General features: G+C 36.7%; 2 protein-coding genes across 2 annotated transcripts in view; one reads left to right on the forward strand and one right to left on the reverse strand.

Annotated features, from left to right (window-relative positions):
* LOC142832944 (uncharacterized) overlaps window positions 1-13,183 on the forward strand; it is a 776,034-nt gene that overhangs the window by 424,910 nt on the left and 337,941 nt on the right. The gene's annotated exons all lie outside the window — the stretch shown is intronic.
* LOC142837677 (vomeronasal type-1 receptor 4-like) lies at window positions 298-1,209 on the reverse strand. The gene has a single exon (XM_075952927.1). It carries the CDS (start codon window positions 1,207-1,209, stop codon window positions 298-300), a length of 912 nt encoding a protein of 303 aa, XP_075809042.1.

Here is a 13,183-nt window from a genome sequence, read left to right on the forward strand (position 1 = left end):
GGAAATACACGTCGAGTGATTGACTCGCTCAATTTTCCATATATATAATATAATTATAAGCAGTGCTTATAATTTCTATATATGGAGCACTGTATATCTGGTACAGGCCAGTATGTTCCACCTAATGGTTCAAAAATAAACAAAGAAGTTCAACCACAGATTACAGCTTACCTTAGGATGACAAATGGATTCTACATTAATTTATATGTTGAATTTTGAAGAAAATTAATGAACAAATTATTAGATAATGTACAAAAATATTATCAAATCTTAGTACTTATATAATTACACGCTATTTCAATTTTTCATGCAGAAAAAAAGGAATTTATGTATAATGACAGAGTTATGATTCATAATAAAAGGGCCAAGTGTGGGGAAGCACATAGAAATCATGGTTGTGATGTTCACTAGCCACCATCCACTATTATATTCAAGAGCAATCCAACCCCGTAAGATAGCGGAGAGGGCATAGAAACCTAGAAAGGTGAACACTAGGATCAGGATGCTTTTAGTGGCTCTAGTCTCAGGGGATACCCTGATGGAAACATGAGAGCTATGGATATGTTGAACCCTTTGCTTGTGCCTGTACAGAATGACAACCATGAATCCACCAGACCAGGCAATAATCATAGAAAGCAAAATTTCAGGTAATATACAGAAAGCTGTAAACAACCAGCTTGTGACTTCATTATAACCTACAGTGGAGCAATATTTTGAATATCTTTTGAGTGTCTGATTTTTGCTGTCCCCTTTAATATACAAATACACAGGGAAAATCAAATTTATGATCATATATATGACCCAGCAGAGGGAAATGGAGGGTCCTATGAACTTTGGAGCTTTGACTTTCAAATACTTCCAACAGGAGTCACTTGGACTGATGGTGACAGCCTGAAAGACACTCAAAAAACAGATAGTACCAACGGACATGTTTCTGCCAAGTCTTTGAATATACAAAAGAAGATTGCAGCCAAAATCACTGACAAGCCATTTCATTCCAAAAGCCTGTATTGTTACTAACATACCACTGGAAACAATGACCAAGAAGTTGGCTGTGAACAGATGTGTGAAAATCAAATCCTTGGTCTTTAACTTCTGATCAATACAGTAATGGATGAGGTAGTAGGAAAGAAGAGAAAAATTTCCCAGAAATCCGATGGTACTCTGAAGTAAGAACACTATTCCAATTGCCAAATACTTGAGATTCATTCTGTCATTTAGCATCTTTATTTGTATGAATTATTGCAAAAATCACTTGGTTAAGCAAAACAATTAATTGAAATTTCTATAACTATAATATGGATGTGCCAGAATTGTTTAAGCTTCTGATTGCAAAGCCAATATGTATAATTGCCTCAAATAAAATTTAATTTGTAAATAATAATAACTCTTCATAAGACTGCTGAAGTATTCAAGTGCACATCCTCAGTAAGGAATAAACAGGGTAAGGATGACAGTGCTTTTGTTGGATATAGTGCTTGGATCATGATGATGTCATAGCAGAAATATAAAGTAGAAAACAACTATTTGTAACCATTGGGTTAAGTAGTCATCTTACAGAATGGAAACTGTGATCACATTGTAGCCAATATTTTGGAAGTCTCTGTATTACTGGAAATAATATAAATTTAAATTTCAATCTGTGGCTTTGCCTTCAAAGTTCACAATAAAGGTAATATCTCATTTTAGATTTCCCCCACTTTCTTTAAGAGTACACAACCTTAGCTGATACTGACATGCTGCTATTCTCTGCAGAAGTGTAAATGAAAGATCAAGGAATTCACAAAACCCGGTGAAAAAAATAAAATAGAAAAACTTAAAATATGTGTTTTTACATTGTAAGCCTAATTAGGCAAATCGCAACATAGGTCAGCAATTGTCCAGTCTCTAACAGGTTAACATTGAAAGAAACTCATCTTCTGACAATTTTACCTCATTCAGGAATACAGCAGAACATTATTATCAATGACACAGTTTTGGAGTTACAATGGTAAAATGCAATTTTATATTTCTATTTTGTTGGTGGAGGACTTTAGGAAGGGTCTCACTTTGCAATGTATGCTGGCCTGGAACTTTAAGCATATCTCCAAGTAATCCTCTGGGTTCCTGAGTTTGTCATAATCCACAAAGTTTTTTCTTTATTGTCTCTATTGAGTTTTATTTGTGAATCTCAATGAGTAGTTTATCTATGTATTCCACATAGGTTTTTTTATTGTTGGTAGACTACCATCCATCACAAAATGTAATAGGAATTGTTGGAAAGGTTATTTAGATCTGATTGATATGAAGTTGGAGTCTCTACATGTCTCTCTAAATGTCATGTAATCGCAGGCATAGATCATGACATAATCATGAAAGATCCATGGATATACCTGTGATGCAAATTGTAAGTTTATTATGATGCCCATTAGAATGCCATCCAGAACCTTTGTGATACTTACCCTGTTGGGTGCACAAAGGCCCTTTCACCCACACATCTCCAGGCAAGCCATGTGATACTAAGTATGCAGGACTGTCTTTTTAATAGAAAAAGTGTAAACCCTGTTTTTCTACCAAGAAATCTGCCAATTGGAAGTCATTAATAACCTGGTGCCCTACATTAGCTGTTGAACTATACCCTATTAAACTTTCACAAGTACATCAGGGGTATTTAATTTTCTAATTGCCACTTAATTATATGTATAGCCACAGGCTCCCACATGAATCCACCACAAGAACCAGGAGGCATCTTATAGCTCAAATGACTTCTATGCTACCTGTTTGACACCAGACAAGATCCTTCTTTCGGCTCTTAAACTAATACAGGCATTATGTCTCTGGAACTCATCTTATTGGAAGAATGATATGTATCCTGAGTTTAGGTTCAATCCTATTAGCTTCCTTGTGCACCAGGGATTATAGTACATCAGAAATATTTTTTCCAAAACATATTGGGTTTAAATACAATGAAAATAAACCACCTTACATCATATTTCCCATAGATTTTCCAGGATGACTAAGTCACCTGAAACAAAATTTTATTCTCACCACCTTTCATATTGCTGCGTGCCTTGACACCTGAAGACACTTCTTCTCTTACTGATGCTTTATAAAACTTAAAAATGTTCAACAATGAAATAAAAAAAATGGAAGGATTTCTCCAAATAACATGGTTTTAAAAAGAACATTTAAAAACTCTCTTTGGTTTGGAGCTTCTCAGGTTTACCTACCTTGAGTACTTGGCTTGCCACAGTGACGGGAGAATACTGTAGATCTGTGAGGACAGAAACAGTTGTTCACAGTCATAGAAAAATCACTCCAATATATGAGCATTCAAGAACGTGTAATCATCTTGAAAGTTATTGAGAAGTGGAAAGAATTCTCTATATGTTAATCTGGTAGAAGGACTACAAACTGTATTCAGTGTAGAGAGGGAAAAGATAGGGGAAAGAGAGACAACTGTCTGGATCCCCATTGACACTAAGAGACAGTTGGGCATTTTCTGGTTACAATATCTTCAGGTTTCAGTGGCTAACACTTGATTCTAGAGACACAGGATTATTTACAAGAATGCACAATGTGGCCACATTTGTTACAACAGCTGAAAGTATATTCTCACTGTAAGTACTTATTAAAGATTTTATTGAGTTTAGTGATTTCCTAGGTTAAACTGAAAACTGTTAACAGAATTGCAACTAGAAATTGCTACTTAAATCTTTTCACTTGAAAACTTATGTAATTTTGATAATTGTTTTGGGTAGACAGTTGTACTATTTCATTGTTGAGATAAGACCTGAGAGAAAGCTTAGGAAAGGACTCCCCAAGTTCCTAAAGGATTGTGCCAGTGAGAACACATAAGAAATTTGATCAAATATGAGTTGCTTTTACATTCATATTTGTTTGTGCCCCACAAAGCTATGACAGCCATATTTTAAAGCACACAATTGGCATTCAGTTTCTTTTCATAACTGGCAACCTTATACAAAGATTCTGGAACTTTATTAAAATGCCATACTCAAATTATACTTTGGTCGAGGAGAAACTGCCTGTGGTTAAGTTGGATTGATGAGGGCAAGACAAACTCAATATTCATTTTGGCATCAAATATGCTTCAGAGGAATCACACACAACTATCAAATGAAATACTTAACTTTATTACCTTGACTCTCACATATTGTTTAGGAAAATAATATTCAAAATAACAATGAGGCCTAAAAATTACCAGGTTAATAAAATAGCTCTAGTGCTGATGATTTTGCCTTGTGTATGTTGCAGCCTTAGATTGACTTGCACAACTAATAAAAATTTGTTTAGTGGCATACAGTTATCATCCAAGTATTGAAGAGGGTAAACAGGTGGATCCTTGAAGTTCCCTGTCCATCTAGCCTTGAATATACAGAGAGTTAGAATATCTCAAAAAAAGAGAAACAAAACTCCGAGGAAAGACAGCTGAGTTTCTCCTCTAACTCCACACAGAGAGAATCACAAGACACACACACACACACACACACACACACAGATACACACGCCAATGTACATAAACATATACACACTCATAAACACATACATACACACACACATGCTCACTCAATCACAGACACGGACATTTATATACTTGCACGCACAATTCCTATGTAACACCCAAACACATTTACCACCCCAAACACAGATTCTTACATACTTTCTTTCATGTAAACTCACAAATATAATGGGAACTCAATGAAAATTACACATATACCTTAACAGAAATAAACATAGGCACAGAGAACATTTAATTGTGAATTTCAAGTTAAAGCTTATGTTTACTAATACCTTGGTGAAGTAAACAAATGATAACATATCAAGATTTTGAAAAGGAACTAGACAAAAATACATTCAGGGTATATCATCTAAACCCTATGAAATATCAAACATTGTAACAATTCAAGTTAAAAAGAAAATGTAGCATGTTGGTTTAGGTCTGTGGTAGCATCCTTATCTACCAGGAACAAGTCTCTGGATTGCCTCCGTATCCTGCATTGAAAACTGGAAAACTCATACTGATGTTCCAGTGAGGGAAGACACATTTGACTTGGAGTAGGGATGTTAATGACTTATAATTACATCAGTTTCACACAATACTGTGCTCCCAAGTTCAACATAGAAAGCAGCCTTATCAAATATGACCACTGACTTTGTGGAGAAATCCAGGTCCTGCCCCATAACTAGGTGTAATGCTGCCTAGAAACATGTTTACACAGCAAGCAGGTACTTTCCAAAATTAGATGATTTTTATTGTACCAATAAAATCTCTGTAACTTTCCAGAATTAGATGATTTTATTGTATTAGATTATTTTTAGATTGTAATAAAATCTTTATTATTCACATAACGCTGTTATACCAGAATTTGTGTTGTCATACTGAACATTTTTGATTCATGTGAAAGATGTGTAAATGTAAATTTCAGTTACAATAGCTATAATCATTTAACACCTTCAAATTCATATTTCATGATTATTTAGGATACTCAATAATTACCTGAGATTTTTTTTTGCATTATACTGGATAGATGGAGCATTTCTTAATGGGAGGAGGTATTTTGTTAGTTGCTTATTAAGGCTCAGAAATTTTTATCATCTTTTGAATGAAATGTCTTCGCATTTGTACCCAACCTAAAAATCTTTTTCCAGATATGAACACTTACCATATTTACCTTCTTTGCTGGCTCTGCTCCCTATATGGGACCAAATATTCACCTGAATTGTCTGTCTATGCTGAACTCTCTGCTTTGTGTGCAGCTTATGACATTCTGAAATTCAGTCTGTGGAACACATAGGCAGCACAACTCTGAGATAAATGTCTGAAGCTCTGTGACCTCATCTCCCTTCTGAACTGCAGTTTTCATTTCAACAACAGTGGCCATGACAGTTCTTGCTTTGGGATAATTACCAAAGCTGGTTAGAAGTTTCTTCTAAGTGTCTCCAAAGAGGCAAGTTTTTCATAGATGTTCTTATATTCTCATGACCCCTTAAAGACAACAGTGGCAGGGGATGTAAGTCATATAAAAGTTTCATGTGTGAGAATCTTGCAAAGACTTTTGTGTGTTTCCTTGAACTCCAAATTTCTCTGGGTACATATAAATATAAATAAATGGATAAATAATTATCTGATCCAAGTTGCACCTGATTTTACAGCACTCACCAGAACAGAGTTAGTCAGGAATTCAGGGATAGCTACTGAAGTGTCTGTAAAAAGAAAAGCTCAATGTCAAAATCAACACTAGAAATCATTACAATTCTTCTGAACTACATGTAAATTAACTCAAAGTGATGATTTGCAAATATACTAGGAAAATTACCTGATATCACCCTAGAAATGGCACACAGTCTGAACTCAGTACTGTCTATCATGTAATTTATTTGCAATGATTATTCACAAATGAAATATATTGTTTTTGTTAAGTATTCTGTAAGCTGGGGCTATCTTCTCAATTTAAAAGAACTGAGTGGAAACTAGAATCACCCAATATTATCTTTGCCAAGGAAATTGTAGGGCTTTCATTTTCTGTTTCTGAAGAAACAGGAAAGTAGTGACATAAGATTTGCTGCCTGGCCAGTAAGCATCCTACTTTTAGGGTTTTAGGGCAATAGAGGCATAGAGATTTACAATTCACACAAGACAACATTACCTCTGATCCACCTGTAAACCTTTCCCAGAACTTGCTGAGTTATGAAAATTAAATTAAAAACAGTACAAATGTTGACAACTTCTGCTCATGATCAAGGTTTATTAGCTGGACAAGATTGTATTTTGAATGAAAAATGTCCCTCACAGCCTTAGGAATGTGAACACTTAGTGCCAAGTACTTTACAAGGATTGGGTCATATAGTCTTCCTGGAGAAAATAATTTACTGGTAAGAGAGTTAATATTGAAGTCTTTGTACACTACCTGGAGGCTCTCTGCTTCCTGTTGATTATGATCATGTGATCACCATGTTTTCTGTTGGTTCCCTGTTCTTGCTGCCATGCTTGCTCTTTGTTTACTCACCATGAAGAGAAGTCAATTTGCACTGCAAAGCCCAAATAAACTCTCCCTTCTATATGTGGTATCCACTTTTGTTGCACAGCAAACAATGTAACTAATATGTAAGTTGGTATCAGGAAGTGAAGACTCTGTGTGGATTTTGTGAGAAGCTGAAAGAGTTTGTAAATTTGAATTACAAAACCAGCTGAATGCTATCAGAAGAACATAGTGAGATATTCTAGCTTTAACCTAGAAAACTTTATTAATGAGAATAACGTGGATTTTAGACATTAGGTAAGTAGGTTTCAGAATGAATCCATGATTTTAATAGTAATTGTGGCAAAAGTTATTTTGTGGTATTTTATCAAAGAATATCTCTGTTTCTTATTAAATCTAGTGAATTTATGTTTAGCAGAATTTAGGAGTGATAAAACTATTTCTTCGGACAATAATGTCTACGATAGCATAACAATGACTCTATGGAATGGTTATTACTGATAATTCTTATGACGATCTAGAGTGAAAAAATGAATATGGAATAAAGATACAGTTCGGAACAAAGCAGCATTGTAAAACTTAAAGCTACAGCAGGGGCATGATATAGACTGAAAGAGATGCTGTAATTGATAAGAATATTAGTGCCTATCCAGAGAAACAGTCTGATCCTGACTGGAATCGTAAGTAGAGTATTATCAAAGCAAAATGGAGTGAAATGATAAACTCTGAGGATGTTTGCTCATGAAAATAATTGCTTCAATATAGCAATGATGGTGCAACTTTGGTTGATTGTGGTGACTTTCCATTCCAATACAAACATCTTTTTTGGCAATCCTTCATGTGCTGCTATCTTTAAAGGCATGATAAATGCAAGGTTTGTTCTTCCTCTAAATGTTAGGGTACAACTGAGGACTCATGATGGTGGCTGTGTCAAAGGAGAAACAAGTGGCAATTGAAGTTCAAGGTGTCTGTACATCAGAAGGCAACTCCCAGGTAGGTGAATCTTAATATGTGAGGCCCCAAGACCACAGAGTCTAGAGTGTCTTCTGCTTCTGCTGTGACTTTCCATGTTAGTTGCTGCTATCTTTCTTTGGTATATAGTATGCTGTGAATGGGTGTGGGTGATCACCATTGCCTTTAATGTAGTGTGTTTATCTCATGGATATATTCCATTCTATGGGACATTTTTGCCTATGGCTTATTATGAAGATGATTACTTCTTAAAGTGTATGGTCTGATTGATTATAATAATTGTATTAGTTTAAATAGACTTTTGATGGTAAAAACTAAAATAAGGAAATGCCACACAGCTAGAATACATGAGTTTATATTGAAGAGCCATGTAGACTATGATTTACATTAATGATTGAGAAAAACATTTGAGTCATAGTAGCCCAGTGCTATAGAAAATTCAGGTTACCTGCTCACTTGGGTATGGTCTTTTATACTATAAATGCTAATGTATGTGTGTGCTTCCTCTCTTGTAACATGAAGAGTGGGCTTGTTGGGGTTTCTGTCCTGTCCAATTCCCACAGCCGGCAAGGAAAAACACAAAGAGGTCTCCATAAGATTATAAACTGATTGGCCCATTAGCTCAGGCTTCTCATTAGCTCTTGTAGCTTATATTAACCCATTATTCTTATCTATGTTAGTCACCTGGTTCAGTAAATTCTTCACATCTTGATTCTTCAGTGATCTGAGCAGGACTGGGGAGGAATGGGATTCCTCCTTCCCAGCATTCTCCTGTTCTCATTGCTCCACCTTTACTTGCTGTCTGGTTGTCCCACCTATACTTCCTGCCTGGCCAGTCAGCATTTATTTAAAACATGATTGACAGAATACAGACAATTCTCCCATACCACTCTCTCTTCTGGCTGCTGGATTCGGTTGGTGTTCCCCATTGCAGAGGACTGTGATCTGTGAGTTTACCCCATAAATAAATAAATAATCCTTTTTTATACCCAATTGTGAGCTAGTGTGGGTTTCTTTTTAGTGTCCATCTTCCTCTGGTGCCCCATGTGGATCCCACACAGCTCTACACCTACTGGGTGGACCAGTCTAAAAGGCCCAAATTGTCCATGGCCCAGAAGGTATCCCACCTCTGCCCACCTGGCTTGCTTTCACCTACTAAGCAGATTTTTGTAAAACCCCCACCACAGCTGCACTAAGCACGACAACTTGGAAACTGCTGTATTTTCTGCCACATAGCAACTTACAGAGCTTCCAACTTGTGCTCCCTGCTCATGAATTCTGGGCTCCTTGCTCCATGTATGAAATTGATTTAGTTATTTTTCTTCCTATTTTTTATTACTTTAAAAATGATACCAATCAAAATTACCACTTCCTCCCCTCCTTCCGTTCCCCCCCACACCCCTCCAGTCCTAAGAGAGAGCAAGGCACCCTGCCCTGTGGGAAGTCTAAGGCCCTGCCCCCTACATCCAGGCTTAGGAAGGTATGCATCCAAATAAAATAGGATCCCCAAAGCCAGTACATGCAGTAGAGACAATTCCCAGTGCCATTATCATTGGCCTCTCAGTTTGCTCCAATTGTCAGCCACATTCAAGGGTCCAGTTTGATCCCATGCTTGTTCAGTCTCAGACCACCTGGATTGTTGAGTTCCCATTATCTCAGGCACACTATCTCAGTGGGTGAACCAACCCCTCTTGGTCCTGACTTTCTTGCTCATATTCACCCTTCCTCTGCTCTTCAAGTTGACCTTGGGAAATCAGTCCAGTGCTCCAATGATGGTCTCTGTCTCTGTCTCCATCAGTTGCCCAACGAAAGTTCTATGGTGATATTCAAGATAGTCATCAGTCTGACTACAGGACAAGGCCAGTTCAGGCACCCTCTCTTCCACTGCCCAAGGTTCTAGCTGGGGTCATTCCTGTGGACTCCTAGAAACCCCTCCAGAGCCAAGCCTTTTGCCTACTCCAAAATGGATCCCTCAATTAAGATATTTCCTTCCTGCTCCCATATCCATCCTTCCTCCATCTCAACCATCCCTCTCCCCCACGCTCTCCCCAACCCTCTCCTTCTACCCTCTCTCCCCCCGTCTGCCCTCCTCTCTACTCCCCCCCCACCCCCATGCTCCCAACTTTTTTCTGGCGATCTTGTCTACTTCCAATTTCCAGTAAATATGTTTTTTTATTGGGTTCACCTTATTACTTAGCTTCTTAGATTCATGAACTATAGGCTTAACATCCTTTGTTTATGGATAGAATCCACTAATGAGTGAGTACATACCATATTCATATTTTTGGGCCTGCATTATCTTACTCAGGATAGTGTTTCCTACTTCCTTCTTATCCTGTCCAGACATTGTGCATTTTTTTAGCTGTCACTGCATGGGCAGTTCCTTGACCAAAGGCCAGTTTTTCCAAAGAGAAAACAGCTTAAAATGGAGTGTCTTTGATACTCAACATTTTTTTCAGGAATATATTGGTGCTGCCAGGACCAATCATGTCTCACATCAACAGAACCCTAAGTTTTTTAAATGCTAAGTTCTACAGATCCTTGAAGTGAATGAAGATCATCTATCTATGTAGAATACAATCACTATGTATCTAAAGAACATGATTAGTCTGACTATATGTATGACAAACACAAATGACTATTGACCTATAATACTTAATACCCATATAACTTAAAGACTAAGTCTTCATATCAGAAAATTAAACTATCTTTAAACACCTGTATAGTGAATGAGAATCAGGACCCCCAAATGAAAACAATGTATAAGTATCTTGATCAGAGGTATAAATATGTAATGCAACATGATAAATATATCCTAAAAATGTGTCAATATACAAAATGGCTTAATCAGATCCCCATTCCTGTTCTTTGAGTTTTCCTTTTTAATAAAGAAAAACCTTTATTTTAGGATAAATAAAATACTCTATTTGGAGTAAGCTTGGGATTATTGACTATTGTTCAGCATCATATGGCCACAAGAGTGGAAATTTCCTGACTCACAGTTAAAATTTAAAAGTGAGTGAAGTGTTAGAGTGCTGGGTTAATCCTAAGGGGGAAGTGAAAAGAGTCCATAAATGCAAAAAGATAACAAATGAGTCAATTCATTCTCAGGATTTAATGAAAGTCTGAATAAAGGCAAATGATGGTAATGTTATAAAGAGACATTTATGGTAAGAAAAGTCTGTCTTTAGCTTTTCTATCACTAACCTAAGCTGCTAAGGAATGTGACCCTTGAACTGACAGCTCTCAAACAATTGTTTTATTCCACGCAGTACTGAGATTTTTGTCATCTAACATGTTCCCTGTCTATAGGAAGGAATGTCATTGTGAATACTACATGCTTCAGTAAATTCACAGACACCTTGTAAAACTTCCTTCCTGCATGAAGTGGCAATTATACTCTGACTAGTGAGTCCACAGGATTCCTTTTCAAGATGCCTTGTGCCATCTCAAATCCCCTGTCTGGATCTTGTGAGGAATACCCCTTCTGGCAAAATCTAACATGATCCTTCCTTCAATTATGTTTGTTTACTGTTACTAGGCTTCTTTGACCTTGTCATAGGTATCTTCAGCATGGTCCAGGAAGCAGGAATAAAACAACCACAATTAACGAGCCTCAAAGGTTCTGACCTAAATAAAGGCACATCATTTTATGCAATCTTTCTGTTTGGTTCTTATGTAAATGTGGTTGTAAAAATTTTTGTTAGTCAGGAGGTGGTAGCTCATGCCTTTAATGCCAGTGCTAGGGAGGCAGAGGCACATTGAAATTTATGAATTCAAGGCCAGCTTGAAATCACAACCAGTTCCAGGATAGTCAGGTCTACACACACACACACACACTGTCATAAATATGTTGTTTGTAGAACTATTAGTCATTGAAAATTGGTAGAACTTTAATCACTACATAGTAGGTTAGAGAGTTATTGCCTTTACAGCTGTATTATTATAGTTTGTCTTGATTTGCCTAATAAAGGATTTTTCTCTTTTTTGGTCCTGAAATTGTTTTCCTTTATTGTCCTGTTTACCATTAGTGTACAGGTTTCCTAAAGAACACAAAATAATGTGGAACTCGGTGATGCCTTGAAATCAACAAGGCCAGTGGCAACAAGGAATTGAGAGTTTCTTTTGTAAAGCCACATAGATGATACTGAGGAAGATAGGACATAGAGAAGAGCCAATATGTTGAAGTCAGATTTTTGTTGAAGGTGAAAAGAGCCCAGGTGTTTAATGCTGGCATGCTCTCAAAAATTACCTGTGTACCATGATCTATTCTGTCCATCAAGTCCCACCTTGTAAAGATTCCAAAGCTTTCCTATCTGTGCTATTAAATGGGAAACAATGATTGAAAATTTAAGATGCTTTGGTAGATATCCCCTATTTTTATTTTATCAGTAAAGAAAAGGGGCTTGTTGAGAAATGAAAAACTTAAAACTGGAGAGAATAAACAAGGGTAAATGAAATAAACAAAGTGGACAGTGAGTATTAGGTGGCTCATGGTTCCAGGATAAAGGGCAATGTCTATGATGAGAAGTGGCTGAGGTTTCTGGAATTAAGGAAGAGGGTCAATTGTAGACAGAAGATTTTGTTCCTATCTGATCCCACAACTGTTTAGTCCAAAAAATACATAAAGGTTTATATTATTTGTTCAGTCTCTTATCTCAGACTTATCATTTACTAGCTCTTACAACTTAAATTATCCCATAACCCCTATTTATGTTTAGCCATTGACTTTTATAAATAAGGCATTCTCATCTTTCTTCCTCTGTCTCTGGTTGTTGACCCTGTCTCTCCATTTCTTTTTCCCAGAACTCTTAGCCTGGTTATCCCACCTATACTTCCTGCTTGGGGATTGGACAATCAGTGTTTTATTAAACTAAGAGCATTTCATCATCATTCATTATTTTCATAAGGTTAAGATCCTGAAAGTTGAGCATCAAGACTTCAAACGTTATTTGTCATAGAGGACACAGAGGCTTTTATGGCCTGAGATATTTAAATTGGTAGTAGATACAGGGCAAAAATGGGAATGGTTATTCCTTTAGTTTTGAGTATTACTGAAGATAAAAATATTCAAGACTGTAGTTCAAGGAAGAGAAATTTTGAAGAAACATCTCAGAGAGATGACAGGATGGAGGGTACACAGATACTAAGGGAGCCAGCAGAATTGTGGCAGTATTGAGAATTCTGAAAGTCTCGTGGGTAATGGGATGAAAAATAGTGATTAAGTACTT

This window comes from Microtus pennsylvanicus, chromosome 1 (assembly GCF_037038515.1).
Source record: "Microtus pennsylvanicus isolate mMicPen1 chromosome 1, mMicPen1.hap1, whole genome shotgun sequence".
In the NCBI taxonomy this organism is placed as follows: domain Eukaryota; kingdom Metazoa; phylum Chordata; class Mammalia; order Rodentia; family Cricetidae; genus Microtus; species Microtus pennsylvanicus.